This window comes from Budorcas taxicolor, chromosome 17 (assembly GCF_023091745.1).
Source record: "Budorcas taxicolor isolate Tak-1 chromosome 17, Takin1.1, whole genome shotgun sequence".
Taxonomy (NCBI): domain Eukaryota; kingdom Metazoa; phylum Chordata; class Mammalia; order Artiodactyla; family Bovidae; genus Budorcas; species Budorcas taxicolor.
Genome location: NC_068926.1, coordinates 13,153,049 through 13,171,167, shown reverse-complemented (window position 1 = coordinate 13,171,167; position 18,119 = coordinate 13,153,049). Strand labels below are relative to the sequence as shown.

The 18,119-nt window shown below is 42.1% G+C and overlaps 1 protein-coding gene across 3 annotated transcripts in view; it reads left to right on the top strand.

The window, feature by feature from the left end:
* Nucleotides 1-18,119, top strand: part of MMAA (metabolism of cobalamin associated A) — a 32,257-nt gene that overhangs the window by 7,379 nt on the left and 6,759 nt on the right. For 2 of the 3 annotated variants that reach the window (XM_052654894.1, XM_052654897.1), the window contains exons 2-4: nt 8,162-8,665; nt 11,555-11,677; nt 17,331-17,501. In XM_052654894.1, coding sequence (XP_052510854.1) covers nt 8,221-8,665; nt 11,555-11,677; nt 17,331-17,501 — 739 coding nt within the window. In that variant the 5' untranslated portion in view covers nt 8,162-8,220. Of the gene's footprint in view, nt 1-7,497; nt 7,614-8,161; nt 8,666-11,554; nt 11,678-17,330; nt 17,502-18,119 lie in introns of those variants that run through there. The other variant, XM_052654896.1, reaches the window with a different exon arrangement.

The window sequence follows — 18,119 nt, the reverse complement described above, 5'->3', positions numbered from 1 at the left end:
TTTCATGGCTGCAGTCACCATCTGCAGTGATTTTGGAGCCCAAGAAAGTTAAATCTGTCACTGTTCGCATTGTTTCCCCATCTAATTGCCATAAAGTGATGGGACCAGATGCCATGATCTTAGTTTTTTGAATGTTGAGTTTTAAGTCAGCTTTTTCGCTCTCCTCTCTCACCTTTATCAAGAGGCTCTTTAGTTCCTCTTCACTTTCTGCCGTTAGAGTGTTGTTATCTGCATTTGTAAGGTTGTTGATACTTTTCCCAACAATCTTGATTCCAGTTTTGATTCATCCAGTCCAGCATTTAGCATGATATACTCTGCATAGAGGGGGCTCAGTTGGTAAAGAATCTGCCTGAAGTGCAGGAGACTTGGGTTCCGCTCCTAGGTTGGGAAGATCCCCTGGAGAAGGAAATGGCAACCCATTCCACTATTCTTGCCTGGAGCGTCCCATGGATAGAGGAGCTTGGCAGGCTACAGTCCCTGGAGTCGCAAGAGTCAGACACAATTTAAAGATTAAACCACCACCGCCACCACTCTGCACAGAATTTAAATAAGCATGGTGACAGTATACAGCCTTGACGTACTCCTTTCCCATTTTGAACCAGTCCATTGTTCCATGTCCGGTTCTAACTGTTGCTTCTTGACCTGCATACAGGTTTCTTGGGAGGCAGTTAAGATGGTCTGGTGTTCCCGTCTCTTTAAGAATTTTCCACAGTTTGTTGTGATCCTCACAGTCAGAGGCTTTAGCTTACTCATGAAGCAGAAGTAGACGTTTTTCTGGAGTCCCCTTGCTCTTTCTATGATCAATGGATGTTGGCACGAGATAAAACCTGTACCTCATCCTTAAGTGTTCTCTTTCTCTCCCATCCATATCTTATATGTTACCAGCTCCTCCAGAATTCATCCAGCATCTAACTCCAGCCTACCTGGTGGAGGTCACTGTTAGCTCATCTGCATTTTTGCAGTTGTTTCTTAGCTGCTCTTTTCCTTTCTGTTCTTGCATCAGATCTGAAGGGAAGTCAGATTGGGTTCTCCTCTGCCCCTTGACCTCCCCTCTCACTCAGAGTCGAATTCCTTCCAGTCATCTTTAAGGCCCTATATCTGACCCCCTCTCTGGCCTTCTCCCTTACACTTTCTCTCTTGCTCATTCACCTGCAGCCACACTGACCTTCTCATTCATAGCCTGTTGTCTGTTTCCCTTGGATGTTAGCCTCATGGGGGCAAGAAATATTGTTCTCTTAGATCACTGTTGCATCCCCAGTGCTAAACTGCTTTGTTGGATGAATGCTTTATGATCTTGTTTCTCTCTCTCTTTCTCTTCATATTACTTTCCTCTTTTTGAAGAGCATAGCTCTGTTGGGTAAGAGATTGTCATGGGAAGAATTAATTAAAGAATTAATTTAAAAAAATTTTTTAAATTAAGTTAATTAAATATTTTAAATGTAACTTGTTCTTTGGCTCCTCCTAATGATGCCCCATCACTGTACCCTGAAAATGCTTCTTACCACTTAGGGAGGCACAGAGTTACTAATATCCATTTCCCAAGGTAGCTCCTTTATTCTAAAACAATTTATGGAGAAGAAAATGCCACAGAGAGTCAAAAACCTGGGTTTGAGTCCACCGGCTATGACTGTAGTCAGCTAACTCACTCTTAGTTTCTCTTATTAAATGAGAATAACTATCCAATTGTCCTCATGGAATTGTCTGGGAGAATAAAGTGAAATAAAGTATTCGAAATGGTTCATACACTCTGGAGTGACAGGCCAGTGGGAAATGAAATAAGATCAGATTAGCATTCTTTAGAATAATTGCAGTATGTCAGACTCCATGGCAAACTTTGAGGATCCTAACATGGAAAATCAGTTCAGTCGCTCAGTCGTGTCCGACTCTTTGCGACCACATGGACCACAGCATGCCAGGCCTCCCTGTCCATCACCAACTCCCGGAGTTTACCCAGATTCATGTCCTTTGAGTTGGTGATGCCATCCAACCATCTCATCCTCTATCATCCCTTTCTCTTCTTGCCTTCAATCTTTCTCAGCAAAATGAATCAGTTCTTCACATCAGGTGGCCAAGGATTGGAGTTTCAGCTTCAACATCAGTCCTTCCAATGAATATTCAGGACTGATTTCCTTTAGGATGGACTGATTGGATCGCCTTGCAGTCCAAGGGACTCTCAAGAGTCTTCTCCAACACCACAGTTCAAAACCATCAATTCTTCGGCTCTCAGCTTTCTTTATACTCCAACTCTCACGTCCATCCATGACCACTGGAAAAACCAAAGCTTTGACTAGACAGACCTTTGTTGGAAAAGTAATGTCTCTGCTTTTTAATATGCTATCTAGGTTGGTTATATCTTTTCTTCCAAGGAGCAAACATTTTTTAATTTCATGGCTGCAGTCACCATCCACAGTGATTTTGGAGCCCCCCAAAAATAAAGTCTGTCACTGTTAACATTGTTTCCCCATCTATTTGCCATGAAGTGATGGGACCAGCTGCCATGATCTTAGTTTTCTGAATGTTGAGGTTTAAGCCAACTTTTTCACTCCCCTCTTTCACTTTCATCAAGAGGCTTTTGAGTTCCTCTTCACTTTCTGCCATAAGGGTGGTGTCATCTGCATATCTGAGGTGATTGATATTTCTCCCGGCAATCTTGATTCCAGCTTGTGCTTCTTCCAGCACAGCGTTTCTCATGATGTACTCTGCATATAAGTTAAATAAGCAGGGTGACAATATACAGCCTTGACATACTCCTTTTCCTATTTGGAACCAGTCTGTTGTTCCATGTCCAGTTCTAACTGTTGCTTCCTGACCTGCATATAGGTTTCTCAAGAGGCAGGTCAGGTGGTCTGGTATGCCCATCTCTTTCAGAATTTTCCACAGTTTATTATGATCCACACAGTCAAAGGCTTTGGCATAGTCACTAAAGCAGAAATAGATGTTTTTCTGGAACTCTCTTGCTTTTTCCATGATCCAGCAGACGTTGGCAATTTGATCTCTGGTTCCTCTGCCTTTTCGAAAACCAGCTTGAACATCTGGAAGTTCACGGTTCACGTATTGCTGAAGCCTGGCTTGGAGAATTTTGAGCATTACTTTACTAGTGTGTGAAATGAGTGCAATTGTGCGGTAGCTTGAGCATTCTTTGGCATTGCCTTTCTTTGGGATTGGAATGAAAACTGATCTTTTCCAGTCCTGTGGCCACTGCTGAGTTTCCCAAATTTGCTGGCATATTGAGTGCAGCACTTTCATAGCATCATCTTTCAGGATTTGAAATAGCTCAACTGGAATTCCATCACCTCCACTAGCTTTGTTCGTAGTGATGCTTCCTAAGGCCCACTTGACTTCACATTCCAGGATGTCTGGCTCTAGGTGAGTGATCACACCATCGTGATTATCTTGGTCATGAAGATCTTTTTTGTATAGTTCTTCTGTGTATTCTTGCCACCTCTTCTTAATATGTTCTGCTTCTGTTAGCTCCATACCATTTCTGTCCTTTATCGACCCCATCTTTGCTTGAAATGTTCCCCTGGTATCTCTAATTTTCTTGAAGAGATCTCTAGTCTTTCCTATTCTGTTGTTTTCCTCTATTTCTTTGCACTGATCACTGAGAAAAGCTTTCTTATCTCTTGTTGCTATTCTTTGGAACTCTGCATTCAGATGCTATATCTTTCCTTTTCTCCTTGGCTTTTTGCTCTTCTTCTTTTCACAGCTATTTGTAAGGCCTCCCCAGACAGCTATTTTGCTTTTTTGCATTTCTTTTCCATGAGGATGGTCTTGATCCCTGTCTCCTGTACAATGTCACGAACCTCATTCCATATTTCATCAGGCACTCTGTCTATCATATCTAGTCCCTAAAATCTATTTCTCACTTCCACTGTATAATCATAGGGATTTGATTTAGGTCATCCCTGAATGGTCTAGTGGTTTTCCCTACTTTCTTCAGTTTATGTCTGAATTTGGCAATAAGGAGTTCATGATCTGAACCACAGTCAGCTCTCAGTTTTGTTTTTGCTGTCTGTATAGAGCTTCTCCATCTTTGGCTGCAAAGAATATAATCAGGCTGATTTCGGTGTTGACCATCTGGTGATGTCCATGTGTAGAGTCTTCTCTTGTGTTGTTGGAAGAGGGTGTTTGCATTCTCTTGGCAAAACTCTTTTAGCCTTTGCCCTGCTTCATTCTGTATTCCAAGGCCAGATTTGCCTGTTACTCCAGGTGTTTCTTGACTTCCTACTTTTGCATTCCAGTCCCCTAGAATGAAAAGGACATCTCTTTTGGGTGTTAGTTCTAAAAGGTCTTGTAGGTCTTCATAGAACCATTCAACTTCAGCTTCTTCAGCGTTACTGGTTGGGGCATAGGCTTGGATCACTGTGATGTTGCATGGTTTGCCTTGGAAACGAACAGAGATCATTCATTTTTGAGATTGCATCCAAGTACTGCATTTCGGACTCTTCTGTTGACCATGATGGCTACTCCATTTCTTCTGAGGGATTCCTGCCCACACTAATAGATATAATGGTCATCTGAGTTAAATTCACCCATTCCAGTCCATTTTAGTTTGCTGATTCCTAGAATGTTGACGTTCACTCTTGCCATCTCCTATTTGACCACTTCCAGTTTGCCTTGATTCATGGACCTAACATTCCAGGTTCCTATGCAGTATTGCTCTTTACAGCATTGGACCTTACTTCTATCACCAGTCACGTCCACAACTGGCTATTGTTTTTGCTTTGGCTCCATCCCTTCATTCTTTCTGGAGTTATTTCTCCACTGATCTCCTGTAGCTTATTGGGCACCTACCGACCTGGAGAGTTCCTTTTTCAGTATCCTATCATTTTGCCTTTTCATACTGTTCATGGGGTTCTCAAGGCAAGAATACTGAAGTGGTTTGCCATTCCCTTCTCCAGTGGACCACATTCTGTCAGACCTCTCCACCATGACCCGCCCGTCTTGGGTGGCCCCACAGGGCATGGCGTAGGTTCATTGAGTTAGACAAGGCTGTGGTCCATGTGATTAGATTGGCTGGTTTTCTGTGATCATGGTTTCAGTGTGTCTGCCCTCTGATGCCCTCTTGCAACACCTACCATCTTACTTGGGTTTCTCTTACCTTGGATGTGGGGTAACTCTTCACGGCTGCTCCAGCAAAGTGCAGGCACTGCTCCTTACCTTGGATAAGGTTGCCCCTCCTGACCTTGAATGTGGAGTAGCTCCTCTTGGCCCTCCTGCGCCCGGGCAGCACTAGTTCCATATATTGGGTTGGCCAGGAAGGTCATTCATGTGTTCCTGTAACAGCCTGAAAAACCCAAACAAACTTTTTGGCCAACCCAATATATATGCCCAGTGTGTCTGCTTCTTTGAGTTCCTCAGTCGTCTCTGATGTGGTAGAGACCAAGCCCAGCCTCTGTATAAGTACGTCCTCAGCCTGGAAGGCCTGCCTCGTCCTTCTGCAGCTTTATTTAACCTTTCACACCCAGCCCCGGCATTGACTCCTCGGTGACTTTGAACCTTCTCCTGCCCCAGGAAAGTTCTTTTCCATGACCTTGTCTGTTCTCACAGTCCATTGCTCTTTCTCTGAACACAGTGTTTGTAGTACTATGAGCTGTTGAAGTGCTGGGTTTAGACCATTTAGGGTAAGATAATGAGGCAGTCCACCAAAGGAGGTGTAGTGGAGTGAATGTTGGTCCCCAAAATGATCTGTCCATGTCCTAATCTCTGGAACTGGAGAATGTGATTCTCTTTGGAAAAAGGATCTTTGCAGATATAATTAAGTTGAAGACCTTGGGATGAGACCATCTTGGATTATCTGAATGGGCCCAATTCAGTGACAAATACCCACACAGAAGAGAGACACAAAGAGTAGGCCATGTGAAGAAGGAGGCAGATATTGGAGTCTTTTAACTATGAGCTGAGGAGCCCCTGATGCCCCAGGAAGCTGGGAGGAGCAGGGAAGAGTCTCCGTCTAGAGCCTTCAGAGGGAGCAATGTCCTCCTTGCATTTTGGTCTCCGACTTCCCACCTCCAGAACCATGAGACGATAGGTTTCTGTGGGTTTAATCCACTGAGTTTACGGTAACTTGTTACAGCAGCCTTCAGGTGCTAATATAGAAGTTTATAATACGGTGACTGGAGCATAATAAAATATCATTGTCACCACCATCAAAAACATTATCATCACTGTTATTCTTGTAACCTGGCATGGGGCGTGGACGGTAGTACTGCTCAGAAGATCGCCTTGCCTGTGCATGTCCAGTTTGCTGGTAGTGATAGTGGTGTGGATGAGAAGTGTGTTTAACGTCTCGAAGAGAGCTTCCAAAAGAGAGTCCCTCTTAACTGTTTTTGTTTTAAATGTCTCTTTGTGTATTTCTTCACAAATTACCCTTTGTGAAGGGTAGTAGTGGATGTTTTGAACTTTTGGATACATTTTTACACATTTTAAATTAAATTGTACTTTTAGAATAAGACTAATAGAAAAATGATGAGCAGTTATAGTTCTAACAATAAAAAAAATCTTAAAATGTTTCTTTTTTTCTCCTAATAAAACTGTTATTTAGTTAAAATTAATTTTCTGCTGGCCTTGGAATATAATTTAGAGAGGTACTTTAGGGCAATAAAGTAATTTATTTCATTGTGCTACATGGTACTTGAAAAGCAAAAATTTCAAATACTCATGAATGCAGACTTAAGTATTATATGTCATTTGCCTGACATAATTTTTACTAAAGTTTTATAAGTTGGCATCTCAAGAATAAAAGCTAATTAAGTTTATTAAGCTAATAAAGTTTATTAAGCTCTTACTCTGTGCTAGGCACTGTCCCCAGCTGTCTATATGAATTAACTCGTTTTGTTCTCACAGCTTTCCTAGTCCTTGATCTGTTCTCTTAACTCGAGAGGAAGCTGAGGCACACAGTGGTTAAGTGGCTTGCCCAAGGTCGTTGTTGCTTAAGTGGCAAAGATGCCGAGTGGCCGTGGCCCATAACCTCTGCACTCTCCTGACTCGCAGTGGACCCTGTGAGGCTTCATTGTCTAATACAGTCTGAAGCAGAATATCAGTTCATCTGAGTAAAACACCCTGTCCGGTTCCATAGTTGTTCAGACTTTAGTGTGCTTACCACAGAGATTCTAATTCTTGGGGCTGGGGTATGTAGTTTTCATAAGCACCCAAGTGGTTCTTTCCATACCTTGAGCATCCCCACACTGGATCGGGTTCCAGAAAGCCTGCAGTTCATTTCCCGCAAAGGCTTGTGGCGGTGGTTGTGGTGGTCTGTGTGGAATGTCAGACCGTCCCTGGCGTCTGTCTGTGTTCCAGGTGAGTCTGTTGAATGCGTGCTGTGCTGCGCTCCGTCGCTCAGTTGTGTCCCACTCCTTGCGACCCCATGGACTGTGGCCCACCAGGCTTCCCTGGCCATGGGATTCTCCAGGCACAAGCACTGGAGTGGGCTGCCATGCCCTCCTCCAGGGGATCTTCCCACCCCAGCGACTGAATCCACATCTCCTGCATTGCAGGTGGATCCTTCATCATCTCAGCCACCGGGGAAGCCTCAATACTGGAGTGGGCAGCCTGTCCCTTCTCCAGGGCATCTTCCCAACCCAAGAATCGAACCAGGGTCTCCTGCATTGCAGGTGGATTCTTTACCAGCTGTGCTACCAGGGAAGCCCGTTGAATATGTACATGGATCTAAACTTATACCTCAACGCCTGTATTACTAGGCACTTTGCTTTTGGGGAGATGAATAAAAAAGGGATTTTTTTTTTAACCTATTGAATGAGTTTCAAAATAAAGTATATTCAATCTGAGGAAATTGTTATGATAAAAGGTTTGCAGACAGAAGAAAATAACCATTATATAAAGTTTCTATCCTGATAGGTTGTGGGTTTTTGGGGGAGAGGGGGTCAGTTTGGTTTTTGTTTAAAAGAAAAGTTTAATGTGCTGTGCACTTCACAGCAGAGCAACAGTTTATGGTTTGGGTGACTCTGAATATTAACTCTGGACAAGGTGGGAGTCTTCGCTCTTAAGTTTGGAAAGAAACTTTTATGCCTTTGTACTATCAAAATCCGTGATTCTGTGTGTTTTGGAATCTAGGGAGGACACTAAGCTTGCCACTTCACCACTTTAATACCTTAATTGGATGTTGAACTGGTGAAATACATTTTTTTTTTTCCTCTCTTAGGGAGTCACAAATCACATTGAACCAAAAACCATCCAGCGTTTTCTTCAATTACAAGCACAATGAATATTCCCATGCTGCTCCAGCGTCCTCACCAGCACTTCCTAAAAGGCCTTTTGAGAACACCTTTCCGACGTTACCGCTTCATCTTTCACCCACGTCCTCACCTCGGATCTGAAATCCCGTGTGCTCAGCTGCTCAGTTCTCCTGGACTCCATTGGGCAAAGTGGATGCTGCCATCGAATGGTTTAACAAGAAAATTATGTTTGCCGACAACCTTAGAGGAACACACAGAAGGACTTTCTGATAAAGAACAAAGACTGGTGGATAAGCTCTATGCTGGTTTAATCCAAGGCCAAAGGGCCTGTTTAGCAGAGGCCATAACTCTTGTAGAATCAACACACAGCAGGAAAAAGGAGTTAGCTCAGGTGCTTCTTCAGAAAGTATTAGCCCACAACAGAGAACAAGAAAAATTAAATAAAGGAAAACCACTAGCATTTCGAGTGGGTCAGTCTTTTTTTTTTTTTTCAGTACATATTTTTCAAAATTCTCCTCTTTTAAAATAAGTCTAAATAGCTTATGATTTAAAGGGGATTTTTTTTTTCCTTGCAGAAGTTAGGAATGACTTTTAGAGGCCTTTTCTTTGCAAACATTAGTCTTGTTATATTGGTGTGGAGGGAAAATGCCATGGCCATTTGAACCAAGGCTCTGTATTTTAAGAGAATAATATGAGATTTCTATTTTGGCAGAGCAAGGTTATGGATTTCCCTAGTGGCTCAGATGGTAAAGCATCTGCCTCCAATGCGGGAGACCCAGGTTCACTCCCTGGGCTGGGAAGATTCCCTGAAGAAGGGAATAGGAACCCACTCCAGTATTGTTGCCTGGAGAAATCCATGGACAGAGGAGCCTGGCGGGCTATGGTCCATGGGGTCTCAAGAGTTGGACGCGACTGAGCGACTAACACTTCCTTTGCTGTGGCTTCCAGAGTAGAAACAGGTGTAGGAAGAAGTGTCCACTGGTTTCGTCCCTTCTCTCAGCAGAATTTCTGCTTAATAGTCTAAAGTGAATTCCTTGTGGTTGGGATTATTTCAACCATAATTGTCCTTATCACATTTCAAAATTATGCTTCTTAGGTGTTTCATTGGTCTTTCTCCAGGCCAGTTTCACTTCTGTCAGGTAGTTTTTTATTAGAGTTTCGGAAATGGCTCTAAGCATAGTCATCTCAATACCCAAATGTATTTTAAAGGTGACTCCATGTTCATATACTGTCTAAAATGTTCACTTGATTTCGTGAACAGTTGACCTGTTTCTGTAATTGCAAATAAGCTTGTTATATTTTCAAAATCGTGGAGTCTAGAACAATGTAGATGTGTTTGACCAGAAGGAATTAAGCAGGTCAGTTTTGGGTAGGATGCGTGCTTTTCATGATGGCAGACTTAAGTGATTCCAACCAACCCTCCCACTTAAAACAACTAGAAGTGGTGGACAAAGTGCAGAACGTTTTTGAGGAGTGAGTAAATACACTTAAAAATGGGTTGGCATTACATTATACTCATATCTCAGTTTATTTGCAGTATAGAGCCTAAAACCTAGATTTTTGGGGTAATGGGGCCAGAATACTTTAAAGATAATTTCAAAAAGAGCTCACCAACTGCTGTTTGTACTAGCCCACATTTTTCCTACATCTTATTCTTCTTCCCTCACTGAGAGGTGTCTCTTTTTGAAGATACTACAGTGGATGTTAATAATCATTATGTATTGTAGACAGATAAAATAGCAAACTCCCATAGAGAAATTCCAGTTATGATCAAGTGTTTACTTATTGGCTGTAGAGAATCTTTGAAGAGAAAATGTCCAGAAATACCTAGAGTTAACGAGCAACTCACACCTAACTGTTGTTCAGTTGCTCAGTCGTGTCTGACTCTTTGCAACCCCATGGACTGTAGCACGCCAGGCTTCTCCGTCCTTCACCGTCTCCTGGAGTCTGCTCAAACTCACGTCCATTGGATCGGTCATGCCATCCAACCATCTCATCCTCTGTCACCCCTTGCTCCTCCTGCCACAACCTTTCCCAGTATCAGGGTCTTTTCCGATGAGTTGGCCCTTTGCATCAGGTGGCCAGAGTATTGGAACTTCAGCTTCAGCATCAGTCCTTCCAATGAGTATTCAGGGTTGGTTTCCCTTAGGATTGACTGGTTTGATCTCCTTGCTGTCCGAGGGACCCTCAAGAGTCTTCTCCAGCACCACAGTTCGAAAGCATCAATTCTTCTATCTGGACATTTGTTGGCAAAGTAATGTCTCTGCTTTTTAATATGCTGCCTAGGCTTGTTATAGCTTTTCTTCCAGGGAACAAGCATCTTTTAATTTCATAGAAATTTACAGCACTCTTCTGGTTCTTCCTTCTTGATCTTATGAGGCCAGATAAACCTGCGTCTTTGTTGCAGTTGTTTTATCACCAGCATAAATTAAAGCAACAAATGTTTATTCAGCACCCATTAAGACAGAGACCTGCCCTCAAAATTACGGTATGGAGCCAAGCATACCATATGCCATGCATACTTCTGAGTGTAGTTACCATTAAGTCCTTATGTTTTATAGTTTTTATTGAACATAGTTATATCTCTCTCTCGACACCATGTGCTGTTCTAAACATATTGCAAAATTAACTCATCTAATCCTCACAATAACCTAAAGGTGCTCTTACATCCATTTTATGGCACAGAATACTCAGCGTACAAAATAATTAAGTGACTTGCCCAAGACTACACATCTCATGAGAGGCAAGGCTAGAAACAGAACGGGCCAACTGGCTGCAGAGTTTGTGTTTTCACCTTCCAAGCTCTATGGACCCTCCAAATAGGGGTATTTCTCTCTTCATATAATTTTTTCCCCAGGATTCAGTTTATATTATTTCTTTGAATTATGGGTGAGATGAAAAATTATCTTTCATAAATAGAAAGTTAGTTTCTCAGTTACTGGGAATTTCTGGAGTAAAGAGTTGTTTTTCAAATGGGAACATGGCATTGGGGTGGGTGGAATAATTGGTGATCGTGGTGAGAGGTGGGCAGATACTGTAGAAATTGAGCACAGGAACAACATAGGAAACGAAATCAGCCCCCAAAGATCTACATTATAGTAAAAAAGAAAATCACATTTAGTAATTTTTACAAGTGAATCTGGTGAATGTATGGAACTCAGAATCATTTCCTGTGTGTATCCCTGTTACTCAGGGAGTAGATAAATAGGTAGACTTTCATTTACTGCTTTAGGAAATGTTAAACTGAGTTAATGGTGGTTTTAATAAATTAGGAGAAATGGAAGCCTAAGATTTTAGTCTAATAAAACTTATTGTGCTGATTTCATTTATTTCATTAAATTACAAACTCTCCACTGTAGGATTGTCTGGGCCTCCTGGTGCTGGAAAATCAACCTTTATAGAATATTTTGGAAAAATGCTCACTGAGAGAGGACACAAATTATCTGTGCTGGCTGTGGACCCTTCTTCTTGTACTAGTGGTGGTGAGTATCACAGATTCTTTATAAACTGCACAGCAGGGGTGTGGGCCCTTCTTGTACTAGTGGTGTATCACTGGTTTCTTTGTAAATTGCAGAGCAGGGGCTCCTGGGGCCAGCTCTCTGTTACAGTTTAGAGGTAAATTGAACCAGATTTGAGTTTGGTATCAGTGAAGTAGAGAGTTCAGGGGGCAAGGTGGAGACTGAGGGAAATGGTTTGGGTTGTCGGGTTTTCCAGAGGAAGTTAGCTTCCAGGTCCCCCAGGAGTAAGCTGGGTGCTTAGAGAACTAGGAGAACAGTGCCAGAAGTTGAAGATAATCAAAAGCAAATGTCAGTGCTTTCTCTGTCACACCTGGGGCTCAGCCCCTTTTCCCTCCTGTTGGCTTTCCTGCCTGCATCAACCCCTGCGAAGTACAGAAAATGACGTCTCACTCACTAATTTCCTCATATTGTTGTAACTTCTTTTAAGCTTAAAGAAAAAAAATCTTCATGCCCTATCTAACCTGTCACCTGTTTCTACTACTTGTTCAGTTACACAGAAAGCTCTTAGAAGGACCTTGTGATATACTGCGGTTCCCCACGGCACTTAGCCCAGTACGCTGCACATGGTGCTGTGCAATTACTTACTGATTTGAGGTCATGCAGTCACTCAAAGCTTAATTTGCAGCTCATCAGAGGTAAAGTGGATAAACTTAGTTCCCAAAAGGGTCATTTAAGGGAAACATAAAGCATGCTATATAAATACTCAAGAAAGCTTTTTCTTCCCTTCTCTTTATGATTTAAGCATCTCACATGCAGTTACTCATTTAACAAGTATTTTAGCACATACAGCGAGATCCTGTGCAAAGAACATGCTGTGTTATTTAATGGTGAATAAGACACAGTCCTCTTGGCCTTGTGGAACTTTATATCTTGTGAGGAAAATAGGTGCACACAGGCCATTACAGGGTAATGCGTGTTGTGAAGGGGGAAATTCAGCATGCTTTGTGGAAGGGTTGTTTTATATCCTGTGGGTTTAATGCTAAAAAAATAAAGATATCATCATCATATTTTAGGGGCTTTAGATCAGCAGACAGGTGGATAGCAATTCCTATTACCACCCATTGAGAAATTTAGCTGATAACATTCACAGTTTTTGATTCACTATAATGAAAAGGTTAACCATAAAATAAAATTTATACTTGCAAAGTTCAAGATTAAATCCATGTCAGTGCATTATCTTTTTTTATAGTCTAAGAACTTTGTTAAAGGTAAGTACTAGCAGGTGTAAAGTACTAATAAGGTATAAAGAATTTATTTACAGTGGTCTTTATTTCCATATAGGTGCGAAGGCTTTTCTCCACACCTTCATAAATACTCTATCATACTTGGAATAGCAAAAGAAAACAGTAGCTTGAGATGGAAGTAGCAGAAATGGTGACATAAGAAAATCTGACTGGGACTTCCCTAGTGGTCCAGTGGTGAAGACTCTGCACTTTCATTTCCAGGGGCACAGGTTCAATCCCTGGTTGGGGAGCTAAGAGCTCAAATGCTGCGTAGTGTGGCCAAAAAAGTAAATAAAAATTTAAAAATAAATGTCTTTTTTAAAAAGGTAGTCTAATTAAAGCCACATAGCCGTGTGGTTTTTGACTTTTCTCAAACCAAAAATGATCACCTTTTCAGGTGAAAATACATAGACTTTGAAAGAAAAAACTACATAAAGATAAACAGGACACTCCAGTCTTACCTTATCATTGCAACAGTACATAAACATTTGAAAATAGCATTCCATTGAATGATCTCTGTTCGTCTGCAAGGCAAACCATTCAGTATCATGGTAATCCAAGTCTATGCCCCAACCAGTAACACTGAAGAAGCTGAAGTTCATTATAAGGGACTGGAATGCAAAAGTAGGAAGTCAAGAAACACCTGGAGTAACGGGCAAATTTGGCCTTGGAATGCGGAATGAAGCAGGGCAAAGACTAATAGAGTTTTGCCAAGAAAATGCACTGGTCATGGCAAACATCCTCTTCCAACAACACAGGAGAAGACTCTACACATGGACATCACCACATGGTCAACACCGAAATCAGCCTGATTATATTCTCTGCAGCCAAATATGGAGAAGTTCTATACAGTCAGCAAAAACAAGACCAGGAGCTGACTGTGGCTCAGATCATGAACTCCTTATTACCAAATTCAGATGTAAATTGAAGAAAGTAGGGAAAACCGCTAGACCATTCAGGGATGACCTAAATCAATCCCTTATGATTATACAGTGGAAGTGAGAAATAGATTTAAGGGCCTAGATGTGATAGATAGAGTGCCTGATGAACTATGGAATGAGGTTTGTGACATTGTACAGGAGACAGGGATCGAGACCATCCCATGGAAAAGAAATGCAAAAAAGCAAAATGGCTGTCTGGGGAGGCCTTACAAATAGCCGTGAAAAGAAGAGAGGTGAAAAGCAAAGGAGAAAAGGAAAGATAAAAGCATCTGAATGCAGAGTTCCAAAGAATAGCCAGGAGAGATAAGAGAGCCGCCTTCAGCGATCAATGCAAAGAAATAGAGGAAAACAACAGAATGTGAAAGACTAGAGATCTCTTCAAGAAAATTAGAGATACCAAGGGAACATTTCATGCAAAGATGGGCTCGATAAAGGACAGAAATGGTCTGGACCTAACAGAAGCAGAAGATATTAAGAAGAGGTGGCAGGAATACACAGAAGAACTGTACAAAAAAGATCTTCATGACCTGGATAATCATGATGGCGTGATCACTAATCTAGAGCCAGACATCCTGGAATATGAAGTCAAGAGGGCCTTAGCATCACTACGAACAAAGCTAGTGGAGGTGATGGAATTCCAGTGGAGCTGTTTCAAATCCTGAAAGATGATGCTGTGAAAGTGCTGCACTCAATATGCCAGCAAATTTGGGAATCTCAGCAATGGCCACAGGACTGGAAAAGATCAGTTTTCATTCCAGTCCCAAAGAAAGGCAATGCCAAAGAATGCTCAAACTACTGCACAGTTGCACTAATCTCACATGCTAGTAAAGTAATGCTCAAAGTTCTCCAAGCTAGTCTTCAGCAATATGTGAACCATGAACTTCCAGATGTTCAAGCTGGTTTTAGAAAAGGCAGAGGAACCAGAGATCAAATTGCCAACATCTGCTGGATCATGGAAAAAGCAAGAGAGTTCGAGAAAAACATCTATTTCTGCTTTATTGACTATGCCAAAGCCTTTGACTGTGTGGATCACAATAAACTGTGGAAAATTCTGAAAGAGATAGGAATACCAGACCACCTGACCTGCCTCTTGAGAAATCTGTATGCAGGTCAGGAAGCAACAGGTAGAACTGGACATGGAACAACAGACTGGTTCCAAATAGGAAAAGGAGTATGTCAAGGCTGTATACTGTCAACCTGCTTATTTAACTTCTATACAGAGTACATAATGAGAAACGCTGGACTGGAAGAAACAGGCTGGAATCAAGATTGCCGGGAGAAATATCAATCACTTCAAATATGCAGATGACACCACCCTTGTGGCAGAAAGTGAAGAGGAGCTAAAAAGCCTCTTGATGAAAGTGAAAGAGGAGAGTGAAAAAGTTGGCTCAACATTCAGAAAATGAAGATCATGGCATGTGGTCCCATCACTTCATGGGAAATAGATGGGGAAACAGTGGAAACAGTGTCAGACTTTATTTTGGGGGGCTCCAAAATCACTGCAGATGGTGACTGCAGCCATGAAATTAAAAGACGCTTACTCCTTGGAAGGAAAGTGATGACCAACCTAGATAGTATATTCAAAAGCAGAGACATTACTTTGCCTACTAAGGTCTGTCTAATCAAGGCTATGGTTTTTCTTGTGGTCATGTATGGATGTGAGAGTTGGACTGTGAAGAAGGCTGAGCACCGAAGAATTGATGCTTTTGAACTGTGGTGTTGGAGAAGACTCTTGAGAGTCCCTTGGACTGCAAGGAGATCCAACCAGTCCATTCTGAAGGAGATCAGCCCTGGGATTTCTTTGGAAGGAATGATGCTAAAGCTGAAACTCCAGTACTTTGTCCACCTCATGCAAAGAGTTGACTCATTGGAAAAGACTTAGATGCTGGGAGGGACAAGGGGCAGGAGCAGAAGGGGACGACCGAGGATGAGATGGCTAGATGGCATCACTGAGTCGATGGACGTAAGTCTGAGTGAACTCTGGGAGTTGGTGATGGACAGGGAGGCCTGGTGTGCTGCGATTCATGGGGTCGCAAAGAGTCGGACACAACTGAGTGAGTGAACTGAACTGAAGTTTGAGAAGCCTATTGTCAATCCTTATTGTATTTTGAAATCACAGGCCCCCTGCAGTGGAAATTTGGAGACCTCCCTAAGGGCCTGCAGTCAACAGTTTTGGATTTACTGACAGACAGCTATATGGGACAGTAATTCCATAAATGTTTAGTTTGGTGTGTAGGGAATAATAGGATAATAATTTAAAGTATAGCTTTGGCAGATTGTTGACTTACACAGAGATGATTTCACCCAGAAAATTACCTTAGAACATTTTATGTGCAGTAAATATGGTAGTTGAGCTCTGTCATAGGTATATGCTCTAGAATTAGAACCTATGAGAATTTGAAATTGGACTCATCAGAGAAAAGATCATCTCTTTAAGGAACGCCTCAGTGTTTAGCATCAGCCTTGGAAAAGTCACCTCTTAAGCTGAAATTAAAATTCAGGTTAGCACAGCACCCACCCCCTTCAGATGTTATTATGTGCTTAGTTGTTCAGTTTTGTCTGACTCTTTTCGACCCCATGGATGGTAGCCCACCAGGCTCCTCTGTCCATGGAATTCTCCAGGCAAGGATACTAGAGTTGGTTGCCATTAGCTTCTCCAGGGGATCTTCCTGACCCAGGGATCAAACTCGGGAAATGTTACTATGTACTAACAAAAAGAAGATACAAGGTAATCTCACTAGTTCTAGAGCTCTCAGTCTATTAGAATTTGCAGGTACTGATGTTTGCCAAAATAACTGCAAGTAAGCCCTGAAACAGCACCGGTTCTGTTCAATAGGTATTGCAGTAATTGCCTACCATGAACAAGCGTTAGGTGTACAGAATATGTAAGAAATGAGCCTACAGACAATGAACACAGATTAAAGCGGTTTCTCTTTAAATGGCCCTCTATGTTGTGGGCAGTTGTTAAGGACATTCTGTGTTGTGGGCAATTGTCCTGCACACTGAAGGATGTTCGGCAGTATCCTTGGTCTCTTCCTGCCAGGTACTAGGACACCCACCCCCCCAGGTGTGGCAAGTACACATATCTCTAGATACTGATAAACACGTTAAGATGACAGTAAAGAAACCACGCCAGCTGAAATGGAAGCTTGGTTTGGGGATTAGTAGAAGCTGAATTGGACAAGCAATTAAGTGGCAATCTCAGGGCCTCCAGTGCAGGGCTGAAGAATCTAGATTTGAACCGCTAGTCAGTGAGCCATTTGAGGGGCTGGAAATGTTAAACAGGTTGATTTGGTATCATTACAATACACTGTGTTGGAAGAAAGTTTAATAGTATGAGATATAGTTTGAGATTTTGGGAGAAATGTCCTAAAGCATTTCCCCTAAGAATTGGCTGATTGATCACTGGCCCTTATAGGTATTCTGTGATTGTAAAATGTAACTGTGTTTCAGGATCACTCTTAGGTGACAAAACCCGAATGACTGAGTTATCTAGAGATATGAATGCATACATCAGGCCGTCTCCTACTAGAGGCACTTTAGGAGGTGTGACGAGGACCACAAATGAAGCTATTCTTCTGTGTGAAGGAGGCGGATATGACGTCATTCTTGTTGAAACTGTGGGTGAGTGTTTTCTATTTCATAACAATAAAGTGCCAGGGGTCCAGCCCCGGTGGATCCAGGGTGATTCGAAGGTGGGGACGGAGTTGGCATCCTTGGAAATAACTTATTTAATTACAGAGAGAGAGGGATTAGAAAATTAGCAGAGAAAAAGAGGCTGAATAACTTGGTTTACATGGAATACCAATCACCACCTACGTAGGCTGCAGGCGTCTTCCCGTTCTCCTGAAGGAGAGGAGGCACTGAGGCCCACCCCGGTCTGATCTTAGAAGCCCAGGCAAAATTAGTAGGCTTGGTGGGTACCCATGCACCAGATGGGAATTCGGCCAGAAAAATGGAGAGCAAGAAAGAAGCAACATGGGGGAATCAGTCTTTCCGGAAACTGATCCCATTTCTTTATTTTGGATTTGCTTATATACCTTTTGTTATACATAGGGATGAATACAGAGTCATGTGGGGGTCAGCAGTCCTGACCTTTATCAAAATCAGGTGCTTCACATAAATGTATTTAAAAAAAGGTCTTAGGGGTTTTACATCATCTTCTGGCCATGAGACCTGCTGACATTTTATGACCCTTTCTTTCTGATAACCAAAAAACTTATTTTTTCCAAGGGTGTTTTT